General features: G+C 33.5%; 1 protein-coding gene across 1 annotated transcript in view; it reads right to left on the reverse strand.

The window, feature by feature from the left end:
* GREB1 (growth regulating estrogen receptor binding 1) overlaps window positions 1–14,641 on the reverse strand; it is a 121,973-nt gene that overhangs the window by 86,177 nt on the left and 21,155 nt on the right. Inside the window, exons 4-5 of the mRNA XM_051975491.1 lie at window positions 1,606–1,788; window positions 437–580 (exon numbers count right to left, since the gene is read on the reverse strand). Of these exons, the coding sequence (XP_051831451.1) occupies window positions 437–580; window positions 1,606–1,788 (327 nt within the window). The remainder of the gene's footprint in view (window positions 1–436; window positions 581–1,605; window positions 1,789–14,641) is intronic.

The raw sequence follows: 14,641 nt of genomic DNA on the forward strand, positions 1-14,641 counted from the left end.
AACACATTTAAGTAAAAGTCATAGAATCATAGCTTTAAAAAGTTGGGAGAGAACTCAGAAGCCATCTAGTCCAATCCTTTCATTTTACAGGTAAGAAAACTAAAGCCCAAAAAAGGATAAATGATGTCTCTTAGCAAGACAAGTCATTCAGGTATTAAATGCATATTATAAAAGCAGAGTATGAATTTGAATCTAGGTTTTCTAAATCAAAAACCAACATTCTTTCCCCCTTCCTCCACTTCCTAGGAACAAAAGATTCAATTTTTTTTCTACCTGTTGGTAATTGAAACGAAGACTATGCTATATAAATCAGACAGTATTTCTTTTCAATTAAAGTTCTGTCTCAGAAGAGATATATGTTAGTTCATCCTGTAAATAATAATAAGTACATGGAAAATGATTTAATATCTTGAAGCTATTTTTTACAATCATTTACCTGTCAGTTGAGTTCCCATCAGAACACTTGGATTTGCTACTAGAACTGGCTCACTTGTGAAGGCAGCTGGGGGCACTGAACTCTCTGGAGCTTGGAACAGTGAATTAGAACAAGTGCTTGAGGATGTCTGCCTGCTCCGGAGCTCTACTGAAAGAAAGTTAGTATAAAGGTATTGATTACATCATCTTCTGTGGAGGTGAAGTGTCAGTCATATCAGGCTAAGCAATTAATGTTATTTACTAAAGAAAATGCAATGTGATATTGGTTCCACTGACAAATGTCACGGTTAGAGGAGAAGAGTGGAGAAGAGAGGAGGAAGGATACATACCTTCCCATCTCTTTGCTCACACAATTCATTATACATGGAACATCTTCACTCCTCAGCTCTTCACCTACTGAATTCCTACCCATTCTTTATAAATCAACTCAAGTGCCACTCTTGCACAAAGCCCTGTCTGATAACCACAATCAATAACAAATTTCACCCTTGGACCCATAGTTTGTTTTTAAACTTCTCTAATGAAAGTAAAGATCACATTGTCACTATGAAGGATGGTTAAGTGATAAGGGAAGTAGACATTTGAAAGAAAGGGAAAAGGGATCATAGGAAACTATTCTTAATTCTTGCCTTAAGTTAGTCAACAAGCATTTAGTAAGTGTGGACGCTATGCCAAGCACTATGCTAAGCACTGAGAACTTTTTTTTTTTTTTAAAGGCAAAACCATTGTTATCAGAACCCCATGAAATACTTGTAAAACATTTAGCATAGAGACTGGCACACAGTAGGCATTTAATAAATGCTTATTTTCTCTCCCAAAGGGAAAAGATCTAGATTTGTTTTCCCCTCCAATTACTTCTATTCTCTGTGTGATTTTTAAGCAAGTCCTCATCTATAAAATGAAAGGATTGGGTAGGAGGGTCTCTAACATCACTTTCACTCTAATTTTAAAACTGTTTAAATTCTTCTATTACAAAGTAGTCATCTCTAATAAAAAGCAACAATTATTATCAAATTGTCCTAATATCTCAAAATTTAAACCCACTATAAAGGTCATCCTCAGAGCCTGGGGACTCTTTGTTTACTTAAGCAGATCCTTTTGCCACTAACTCAGACCCCCCTCAAAGTTAGTGAAAGGCAAAATCCTGTGGAGCCAACTGGGCTAACTAACCGGAGCCCCTCCAGCAGATTAAAGGGCCTTTCATGAGAGTCCCGTGAGCATTCCGAACCAGATAATACTTTAAGTGTTTCTGTTTCTTTGGCTGGGTGGTCAATTTAAGATTGATGTGATTGGAAAATTCAGTGAAGTAACAGAATCCTTTCTTTCCACAGCCAACGCAATTCCCGGAGAAACCTAGGAAGAGAAATACAGCATGAAAAGCCATGGATTTAGTTGTCCAACTGTAGTGATTTCCCCCCCCTCAAAGTGCTTAGCATATGTGAAATAATAATATGTGAAAAAATAGCATATGTGAAAAAAAGTTCCTAAACCCTTTTAGTCCATCATATCATTAATTCGAAGTCATGAAAATTCACTATGGACCTTCATCTTTAGTGTTTTTTTTCTCAAAATGCTTTCATATCTGTGATCTACTGAATCATTTATTAAAACCTACTCTGAACTACATGATATGAGTTCACTGATTCTCACAATAACCCTAACATAAAGGGATAAATACATTCCAACTATTATATTATTTCAAAAATTGAGACAATAGTGTCTAGGAAGACTCCTTAAATACTTAAGTTATTTATATGCCATAGCTATCAGTGGTAGTGAAAAGAACACTAATTGTAGAATCAAAGGGAAAAAACAAAGGATTTTTTTCACAAAGACAGCAAAGAAAGGACCATATGTGCAAAAAAAAAAATTTCTAACATCACATTTTATAGTAGCAAAGACCTGGTAATTAATGGTGTGCCCATCAGTTGTGAAATGGCTGAATAAACTATGACCTATGAATTCCATGAAGAGGTCCCATGTATGCAAATTCACACTCCTGGAAGTTATAATTATGTAAAATATGATCATTTTGTCAGGCCCAATAGAATATAAAGTGTACATTTAAATAATACATCCAATTCACAGGATTAATTATTCACACTAATTAGAACTGGGCTGCAAATTAAATATCAGTGTCCTATAAGAAGAATTGAAAAATGTTTTCAGTGAATCATGTGAAGTTTTATGAACCGATATAGAACAATTTATGCAGTAACAATCAAAGTATGATAACAAAACTGAAAGATTTAGCAACTCTGATCAATGCAATGACCAACTACAGTGCCAGAAGACTGATGATCAAACATACTAACCACTTCCTGAGAGAGAGAAATGATGAATTCAAGATGCATAGTTAACGTGGGAGTTTGTTTTGTTTTGCTCTGCAAATTTTAAAGAAAGCTTCCCCCTCCCCCACCAAAGTGGGATGGGAGGTGTAAGGAAGAGAAAGTAAATGCTGGATAATTGAAAAAATTAAAAAATTTTAAAAATAAGAAAGACAATTAAAAATTAACATAATGAAGAAAATACAGATGCATGTATGAATCCTAAATTTGCTACTTACACTCTAGGTGACCTTGAGTAAGTTATTTTATCTTCCAAGGTCTCAGTTAACTAACTTATAAAATGGAATGTTTAATCTGATAATCCCTAAGGTCCCTTTTAGCTCTAAATACCATTAATCAATTTTGGTAAAGGAACTGGGAGCAAGAACATCTGCTGTAGGAAAAAAAAAAAAAAAGGATGTTTGGTTTTAGTAAAGGAAGTGAGGATTAGGCAAATTTAGCAAAATAAAAATGGAATTTTTACAATCTTAATTTTCAAAAATAATATGTAAGTTAGTTTCAGTTAAGGAAGAAAGGAGAATTAAGTGTATTTATCTCATTCAAATAACTACATCACTTAAATTAATATAGCAATCTGCCATGGCCCCATTTCTTCTCCAATTTGTCTTGAACAAATACAGTTGCCAAATTTCAGACGAACTTTATGGACCTTCAGGTGTTCAAAAAAAAAAAATGAAAAAGCATAACACAAAAAAGGGAAGGTTCTCACTATGTCTTAGAGAGAGAGAGAAATATACTAAAATGAAATAAGTTGATGTCCTCCCCCCAAAGCAATCTAGATCAGGGTTTTAACCTAGCATCAGAAATACTAGGTTTTTAAAACACATTTTCTTAACTATTTTCCAATATAATCTATGTTCCTTATAATGCTATTCATTTTGTTTTATGCGCTTGAAAATTTTTTCTAAGAAGGGGATCATAGATTCACTAGGGTTTCCAATGAAATCTAAGACACACAAAAAAGTTAAGAACCTAGATTTAGATGATGGTCAAGATCCCAGCCTAGGACCTATGTTCTCAGTTCAATAGCAGCTCCAACATTCCATAGTCTAAATTTTATCCCAGCCTTTGATCTACTCACAAAAACATTCCAAGTCCAGTTTTATCATTGGCTTTTTGGTCTGCTCAGTCTCCTTGTTTATTCATTGTGTCTAAACAAGACTTTCCTCAAAACATTGCTTCATCCTGTGGTCTGTCTAGTTTTTATGGGCACAAGGTCCTTTGAGCTGAAGAGACATTGGAACTAAAGGTCATACAAAGTAAACTGTTTTATCACATTTCTTTGCAGGAAAAGTTTGTAAAGGTCATTATGACTGGGGAGAGAAGGATAACATGGCTATCTATATAACCTCTACTTTTAAACTGAACATTTCAGGTCTATCTGATGTTTATAAAAAATAACCAGTTCCGTAAAAAAAGAGATTTTCATTTCATTTCTGCATAAGAAAGATGAAGAAATTTTTTTTAAAAAAAGTTAGGTTTATTAAAACCTAATGAATGTTTAATTGCATTTTCCCATAGACAATCCTTAAAATCCCTTGGTGCAATCTCTTTAAAATTTACCAAAGATCCAAGCTCATTCAAAGTTAAAAATAATGACATTTTCATGGAATAATGGTATACAGAGTGAGTATAACTTCTAGGACTCTATTGATTCAACTAACAGAAAAAAAAATCAAGTCAATCTGTTTATAGGAAATCTTGAAATGGAAAATTTCACTTTCATTCCAACTATTGTATTATTTTAAAAACTGAGATGATAATATCTGGGAAGACTCCTTCAGATAAGGTTGAATTTGAATCTGGCCCCAAGTTTGCAATAGATTCAAGAATACGACACAGAACAACAGGGCCAAGGATGTTATCAATCATTTGCCTAGATTACTGCTGAAAATCGAAGCACTTGACTTAGAGTCTGGAAGTTACAAGTTCAAATCTTGCTTTAAACATTTATTAGCTGTATGACCCTGGGAAAATCATTTAACCTCTCCCAGTTTCAGTTTTCCCATCTGTAAAATGGGTTTCATAACAGTACCAGCCTCATAGCTTTATTGTGAGAATAATAGCAAATAAGATGATGTGGTCACTTTTGCAAATATTAAGACACTATGATATTATCTATTATTACTCTCACATAGAAATTTGGCATTATTTTCAACAGTAATAATAGAAATTCAACATTTAGATACTACTTTAATGTTTACAAAATAATTACCACAAATTTTTTTTTTAAAGATCAAAAATAGTTACCACAAAATCACCCAAAGAGGAAAGCAATTCCAGTATTGTGATGGCAACACTTTTAGGTTAACAAAGAACTTAAAAGACAAAATGTACAAATATCAAATACCTTGTTTTACAAATGAACAACCTGCATTTTAGGGAAAGTGAATCACTTGCCCAGACAGCAACAAAACAGAATGAAAACCAGGTCTAGCCTCCAAACTCATAGTCTAATGTGGTTTCCATTATATTATTCCACTGCACCATACTGAAGAGTGAACATGGCCATTTATTTGAAACTCTCCAAAATGAATATTCTATGTAATAATACAGTGTCATTCATGACAATATATGGAAAGCTTCCACCCAAGCACGTCGAATTTGAATTTGACCCTAAGGATTTAAGAGATTCAAGAGTATGACACAGAACAGCAAGGCCAAGGGCACTATCAATTATTTTCATGTGGTGCAGCTGAAAACCACATCTGACAACAGCCAAACCATCACCTAGCTCTATCCCTAGAGAAGATGGGGCTATGAGAGTAAAATTCCTTCTTAAAAGAATTCACCATCCAACATGGAGCCATAAAACAACAATGGGGGAGGGGAAATGCTGACCATTAAGGAACTCTCTTTGTAGATCAGAAGTTGATAATGGAAGTCCACCACAGGAGGGAAACTACTTGTCTCCAATGCACTGTAAATATTTAGGGAGGAATTAGGAAAAGGTCATTGAATAATCAATCTTCTCCAATAAGGTTTTTTTCAAAGAGAAAAAGTTGTTCTTTTGCAGAAAACAGCACTAAATAGATAGGAAACAGGAGATAAAACTGCTAACTCTACCAGTTTGTTTATAAATCTACCATGGGATTTGATTAAAAATCTGCCAAATACTTATAACCACCCATTCTTAGATACCAAGTTTAAAAATGGATTCACTCTTGACTTCTCAAATAAATTCTTTTCAAGGCAAACAGAATTCCTGGTACTTAAAAGTAATAAGCACAACACTAATGCTCAAGATATCTCCAAACAGACAAGAAAGAGCACTGGCTCGAAGTGGTAGAGGACATAGATTTAAATCCCACATCAGACAGTTATTATCTGTATGATCTTTCTGGGCCTTGGTTTCCTCCTCTATAAAATGAGACAATTAAACTAGATAGCCACTAAGGTTCCTTCATATTCTAGTTCTATAAATGACCTGAAATGATTAAATTTAATTCAACTTTATAAGCATATATTAGATACTTACATATATTCTGGGTGTTAGAAAAGATAAGTTTACATAAGACATCATCTCTAAATCACGAAGCTAATAATGACATTTATATAATGCTTTAGGGTTCGCCTTAAATCTTAAAGCTTTTAACATATTATTTCATTTGAGTCTCACAGCAACCCTAAAAATTAGGTACTATAGTAATGATTAATTTCATTTTTGCAGATAAGAAATGGCATTTCATTGACTAGTGCTAGGGGATAAGATTTGATCATAAACTTTCCTTACTTCAAGTCCAGGACTTTTCAGTCTGTCATCCTGCCTCTTAAAAGCAGCCAGAGTGCTAACTTTATAGTACCTTAGAGATTGGAAGATGGAAATAGTACAAATGACTTATATTGATCTCTCCAGAAAAAAATCACAACTTAAAATGATTGTGTTTATTACCATCATTGTTATTATTTTTAAGACACTTTTCTCTGCCCTTACCATCACATCCTAAAATCTTGGAAGGAATAAAACTTTCAGTAGGAACAATTTCCCATGAGACTCTTGGGTGACTATTCCTAATGTTGCCACCAGTACAAATGTTTCTTCAAAAGAGAATTCTATAAGACACTCCTCCACTCAATAAAATCTCTCCTATATTACACCATCTGCCTGACCTATACCTAGTAGCTGTTCCATATTTTAGTCATTCTTAAAAGGCTGAAATTATTCCTTCATCCTTTTCATTCCTTGCTTCAGTTTTGGTTTGGAAACAGCATTTGTCCATTCTACTATCCATTCTCCTTAGCCTTAACATGGCAAACAGGAAAATACCCTGGCCTTGGAGTGTAGACCCAGTTTTGACTCTAGCTGCTCTATTTTCAACAAGTCACTCAATCTCTCTTAGATACATTTACCTCACCTTTAAAATGAAAAGGTTGTACTTGATGATCTCCCAGGTCCCCTTTTACCTCCAGTATCATATGTCTTGAAGTCTCTTTCAGCTCCATAATCGTATTTTAAATAGCTGCCCTGTCAAGTAACTTCTTTCAGAATTTCTGGGTAGTCTATATGCTTCCATCCCTGTGGAAACAGCCGTTTGTAACTGTCTGGCTGTCCTCCTTGTTTAGAAAGAATAGCCTCAGTTTATTACTAAGTTTCTTTCATGGGAGCAAGAAACCAATTTTCTCCCAACCTTGCATCTCAGGAAGGTATAAAAATATAAAGCACAACTTTTCTCAACTCAGAAACTGACCTTTTTGGCTTTCTTCCTATCTTCACTCCTTAACCAATATCTGACCTAAGAGTTCCTCTTGACAACTGCAAGTGACTATAGACTAGTCTATTAACATTATTCTCTTGTTCCCCATCCCTCCCACCCAGTGCAGGACTCTGTAACAGAATGAATGGTTAGCTAAGAATAGTATAAGTTCCTCCATCTTCATGTCCTATTATCAACTTAGCAAGTACTCTGAATTGAAGATGAAATCTAAATCCCTGGATCTAAGCTATTGTTTCATGGACTAGATGAATCAGAAAGGTCAGTTTTTATTATTCTAAGTTTCAGTGAAGGTAAGAATCATGGAGATGATTCAGATGAAAATGAGCCAAGTTGCTTACTTTTGTGGTGAGTAAATCTCAAGGGTAAATATAAAGAATGAATCAAATAAATATAGAAACTAACTTGGATACTATTACTACTCTAAGTCCTATTCCAATGCTTCATTGTGGTATAAAGGTGACAGTAGGTTCCTAAATAGATTGTCTTTTGCTGGGAGAAAAAAAAAAATTCTCCCTCCCTCCTTCTGGAAAGAGAAAAAAAAATGGAACTAAAAATCTCATAAAAGTAAACATTATAAAAGCTCTTTACATGTAATTGAAAAAAACAAAGTACTATTAAGTGGAAAATAGATAAATAACCGTTTGATGATTGAATGGCTAAATAAAATAATCATTTGCTGATGGATTATTTTGGCTACTGAAACACCATAAAACAAAGAAAAATACAAAATGATTCTTAATCACATGGAGACCCCTCCACTTTTGCAGGGATGGCACTAAATTTTTTTAATGTTAGAAGTACAAAAACAGTACAAAGAATCACAAGATTTTAGATTGTTTTAAAAACCAGTTTAGCTGTTGGTATTCTAAGGGTGAAATCCTGGGCTGATGACCAACAAATAGAAATACTACTGGAGGAAATGAATGATATAATTTTGACATTTTCCATGCCAAAACAAGAAGATAGAAGAAAACTGTAGCTAAATGAATAGATTTGGTGATTCACAGATTCTCCTTGGAGAGGAAATTGGTTGAGTAGGTATTATGTATCCCAAAATGACAAGAAACATCATTTCTTGTGGCATTAATTCATTCCACATTGTAATGTTCATGAAAAGTACCTGAAAAAAGGCTATCAAGAAAACAGTTGCAAGAAATATGCCCCCATCCATTGCAGGAGATGAAAAAGTTGAGAAATTCTACAATGAAATGGATAAAGTCCTCCAAATTAAATCAACACATGTATTTTGATTATTTTTAAACTTCAATGTAAGGGTGAAGATAGGAGATGAATAAAAATGTATAGAAAAATATGATTCACTATAAAGAAATGAGGAAGGCTAAAGTCTTAGATATGACACTGAAGTTTTAACACCTATATATCATGATATTTTCTCTTTGATAAAACAATCAGGAAACTCTGGAAATGATAAACAAATGAAAAACATCACAACAAATGTTGATGATTATATTTAAAGAGACAGGAAAAAAATCATCGTTGATGTAGGAGTCATTCCAGGATCAGCTGCCTATTTGAGATTGAACCACTGTCATGTTAGAATGAAAATCAAAATTAATATAAAGCTAGAATAAAAATGAAAAAAGAATAGCATCCAATTAACTCCAATTTGATCTATGTTTTTTAATAAAATTTACAGCAAAAATGGGAAGTGTATGAAGGAAAGAATGTCAACATTGATTATAATAATTTTATATGGTAATTAAACTGCTATGAATTAATTATCATATTAAGATTTTTTAAAGGCCCAAAAACTACCTCATTCAGCACTCACATTTCACTGATTTACCAAGTAAAGGAACATGGCAACCAAAGGCAACTATGCTTTAGAACATACATTTATAAATCTCACAAAGAAAGATAGTGGAAGCCTGTGAGCAGTATACTAAAATTCATAAAGCAGTAAGAAAAAATGAAAGGGAAAACCAATTTAAACAAAGACTACCAAGAGACTCAACTAAGCAAAGTCATCCAAAAGGTATTAAAAGTGAGAACAAATAAAAAGAAGAAGAAGAAGAAGAAACATGGAAAAGATCTACCAAGATTCTTTAAACATGTTTTATTTGGTTTCTTTCCCCATCAAATTCAATGGAGCTACTTCATATGACTTCTTACCTCACCGTACCCAATGAACTAGAGGAAGTAAAAATAGCAATGAAGAAAACTTAAATGTAAAAAGAAGATAAACAATGTCAAACATAAACAGAAAAAATTTATCCTAGAAATGATGCAAATTTAAGGATTGCCAGAGATTTATTCTCAGGACACTGAAAGAGAAAAAGATGCTAAAAAACATGGGAAAAAAATTCATTTTTAAAAGCAACAGAGACAAAGCTGTCAAACTATAAACATATTTTCCTTGTATAAAACTTTTATATGTATAATCCCATACATGTACACACACACATATACATGGCATCCTTGATGAGAGTAGGGGAAAAATTAAAGACACGCTTTTTTGCAAACAACAAACCACATCTTTACCCCTGCACAATTGAGTTAAAGATGTAGAGAATAAAGAGCTCAATGTGCTTGCTTCACTCCACGGGGCTCACCATAGTAATTCCTAATTCAGTGTGGCCACCCAATCAGCTTAGCCTACTGCAGTCCAGAACACCCAGGAGCAACAACTAGCATAAATTGTTAAATGTGTGCCACCCAGCTGCAGGTGACACTGTGCTAATCAAATGAAGCCCTGGGACACTACAAAACCTAAATGAGATGTATAATGTCTCTAAAGAGTTGAACCTATCTTCCCATTTTGAAAAAAGCAAAGTGGGTAAGGAATACCTATATCTGGAGTAAAATATGGAACTGGTTAGGGGAGAAAACATAGAGCTCATTCATTAATATCAATTCTGCAAATTAGCCATGAATTGAATCCAGAATTGGTGTAAAAGAAGTTAAACTGGCTTTAGGAAATTGCAAAATTGTTTAATGAATCCAAGCTTCTCCCTGAAGTAAAAAAGGTTCATCTACTTCATGACAATATTTCTTCTGGTATTGCTAAATGACTGAGAGTTATTAAATAACTACACACTCTCTGAAAAATTGAAGTTTAATATCACTTAAAAGCCAACAGAAAAGTACATGGTGGTTATAAGCAGACTGAAATACATTATAGGCAAGGAACTACAAAAGGGAAGCTGTATAAGGGATGCTAACAAAAAATGCACCTAAGAAAAAGAAGATGCTGTGGGTAAGGTGTAATACCTTTAAAGTAGTACATTGCTCGATTCTCAGGATTTCTGAGTTATGGTGAGGCTAAAGTCAAATGTGAGTCTATGTAAGTCTAGCACCAATAGATGTATCCCAAGGAGCAGGAGTCAGGGAAAGAGGAAATCCCAGACTACCAAAAAAGAGCAAATACGTGCAAATGAACAAATTATCAGATAGAACTTGCCCAGATATATAGAAGACTTGTTTTAAGTTTCAAAAACAATTAAGCAAGGTTCTTTGTTGTTTTTTTTTTTTTAACTAAGCTAAAAAATAAAAAACCAAGGGTTTAAAACCAGGGAAACTAACTTCAAAACACAGTTAACAGGCTGATCTGTGGAGTCAAAATGATATAAGGAAAAGACCAATGGATCAATATGTCTCACATTAAGCAAATTACTTAATTTCTCTAGATATTAATTTCTTCATCTACAAAATGTGGATATTGAACTACATGTTTCCTACTATTCTTATCTAATTCTAAACGTATGGTCTTATATTTGCAAAGATAAAAGGAAACAATAATTTAATCACAGTGCTAAGTACTTCTTTTTTTATATATTTTATTTTATTTAATAATAACTTTATATTGACAGAACCCATGCCAGGGTAATTTTTTTACAACATTATCCCTTGCACTCGTTTCTGTTCCGATTTTTCCCCTCCCTCCCTGTACCCCCTCCCCTAGATGGCAAGCAGGCCTACATATGTTAGATATGTTGCAGTATATCCTAGATACAATATATGTTTGCAGAACCGAACAGTTCTCTTATTGTACAGGGAGAATTGGATTCAGAGTGCTAAGGACTTCAAAAAATATTTCATTTGATCTTCAAAATACTAGATATTATTAGATACTAGATACTATGGTTATCTCCCAAATTTCTATTTGAAGAAATTAAAGTAAACAAAAGCTAAGTTATTTGCCTAGGATCACAATGTCTGAGGCAGAGTGTAAACTCAATTCCTGACACTAGGCTCAGCACTCTATCCACCACACCAATTAATTGCTTTGGAAATCCTTAAAGCATTATGGAAATGTGTTGTCATTAGCAAAAATAATTTATTAATGAAAAAGAATCTGGGAAACTGGGAAACTGGGAAACTGGGAAATCTCTTCAGTAGCAATCTGCCCATAATTTACTAGACAATCTTTGACAAGTGCCCAAGCCTCAGAGAGATGGAATAACTTACCCACAGTCACAGAGCTATTTATTCTGTTAGAGGCATGATTTGAATGCAAAGATGTTCAGCACTCCAGACAATACTAAATCTCCAGCAGTCGTAACAATTTTACATTACTTCAACAAAGTCCAAAAAATAGATGCATGTTAACTTGTTTCTAATTTCAATACTCATGTTATCTGTAATTCAACAGCATGAATGAACAAATCCCTTTGAGGATAATGATCATATACATTCTGTGTCTTAAAAATTATCTTTGATAGTGCTATAAGCAAAAAAAAAAAAAATTCAGTCACTCTATTCCAGCAATTTTGAACTCAAATTTCTTTAGTATTATTATTTACTTCATTTTTAAGTTCTGAATCAAGTTATTGTTTCTTTTTCTTTACCAAACCAATCCACCAACTCAATATAATTAAGGCTCTTCATTTTCAAAATCCTCTTACTTACATAATACGGAATTGTAGTTTTCTAATTTGATTTAGCTCAAATGTTTTTCCCTCAATGTGCCTTTATGTGTAAGGCATTCTACTAAGCATCAAGAATACCACAATAAAAACTAGACAATGTTTGTGTTCAAGGAATATACTTTCTTCAAGACATGTTACTCCCAAAAACATAGTAAAATAGATAAAGGCAGCATTATCTATATTTCACAAATAAAATGACTGAAATCCAGAGACATGAAGATCTTCGCTCAATCACATAACTAGGGAGTGGCAAAACTGGGATTATGAATATAGGGGGTTTTTTACTCCTTTCTATCATGCTATACTGTTGTTTGTGCTTATATAAAAGATAGCAAAAATGTATACGAATCGTGAGATGAAACATAACAGGACAATTGGATGACTATTTATTGCTGGAGTTAGTGCCAATAGCCTATTTTATTCTTCCATGATGGTAATATGTTGCCTGTATCCTGGCTTTTTTCTTTTCACATTTCAGGTAAACTGACATATCCTATACAAAGCTTTTCTAATTATGCTCTCTCCTTCCTCAAATTAACCAGAATAGGCTGATCTGTTTACAAACTTCATCCCACCCTGTCCCTAGTAGAATATAACATCAACATATCCAATTCTTAGCACAATGACTGGCAGTAACAGGCATTTAATAAATATTTGTTGATTGGCTAGAGCAATAATTGTTTCATTTTCATCTCTAAATACTTAGCACAGTGCACAGTCTTTCACACAAATACTAAATGTTTGCTCAATTGAATTAAATTACAAATATCTTGGTAAAAGATTTTGCACTTTTCATTGGACAAGTGGGAAAAAAAGACCACTCCCAAACCACAGTATAAAATAATTCTATGTCATTCTTACCATGGTAGACAAATGGATAAACTTGGTGTATTTATAGGAAGTAAAAATTTTGGTTCAGTTATATTATAGTATGAGCAGTAGTGTCAAAATCAAGGAGAAACCATTCCTTATAAGCTACATGTTAATTCAGAAAACCACAGATAAACATTATCTATGTTGTGTTGTATTTTTATTTACTTTGTTAAACATTTCCCAATCACATTTTAATTTGGTTCCCTCCCTACTCAAAAGTTTTACTGGACATGAGTTTGATAACTCTGATTTAGAGAATATTTGGGGTTCTACAAGCAGGTGTTAGGTAGCACAGTGGATAAAGTGCTGGGCCTGAAGTCATAAACACTAATCTTCCTAAATTCAAATCTGACCTCAGACACTTACTAATTGCATAACCCTGGACAAGTCACTTAACCTTGTTTGCTTCATTTTCTTTATCTGTTAAAAAAAATTACCTGGAGAAGAAAATGGTAAACTATTCCAGTATTTTTGCCAATAAAACTCCAAAATGGAGTCACAAAGAGTAGAACACAACTGGAACTCAACAACAAAAGTGTAAGTTAAACAACAAGACTTGTTTATAACTTTACTTTATAAAGTTATGGTATTATTCAAACTCTGGGACCTTATTCCAAGAATATAAGCAAAGTATTCTAAATGATGAGATGAAAATACAAAATTGGAGCAGTGACACTGGTGCATGACCTAAAATTTTTCATGCTAAAAATTTTCAAAAAGTAGACCTAAGAAACATGAAAGATTCTAGATTAGGATAATAATCCTCATGATGACCTAAAAATCAGAAAAGATGACTAGCAAGTTAAAATCAATCAACTAACAAGTATTTTTAAAGTACCTACTATGTACCAAGCCTCTGAGAGTACAAATATGCAAAACATAAAACAATCCTTATTTCCCAAGGGTCTATAGCACATTTCATTATCACTCCCAAACTGAATCAAAAAAATACCCTCTAAGGGAACGTTCACCATATGACAAAGCCCCAGGGGCTATTTGTCAAAGAATCAGAGAATATCAAAAACCCATTGCCAGTCTCTTTTTCATCTTCACAGTAAAAAATCCTACTTTCCCACCATCTCGAATGTGGATGAATAGAAAATTCTTTTCTCTAATCTAAAAATTCTCAGTTAATATGATTTAGAGTTTAAAAAAAAAAAAAAAAAAAACCTTGCAATCTATGTAGTCCCAAACTCTCATTTTACAGATGAGAAAACTCAGGCCTAAAGAGGTAAAAAGACCTAAGCAGTAAAGAGCATATTTGAGATCCAAATACATATCTTCTGATTCCAGATTCAGGAAGAAAGAATTTTTACAAGATTTTCATTTCTCCCTCTAAGGCTTGCTTTCAGTTCAATAGATAGAGCAAAGCTTGAGCACA

Source organism: Antechinus flavipes, chromosome 2 (assembly GCF_016432865.1).
Source record: "Antechinus flavipes isolate AdamAnt ecotype Samford, QLD, Australia chromosome 2, AdamAnt_v2, whole genome shotgun sequence".
In the NCBI taxonomy this organism is placed as follows: Eukaryota; Metazoa; Chordata; class Mammalia; order Dasyuromorphia; family Dasyuridae; genus Antechinus; species Antechinus flavipes.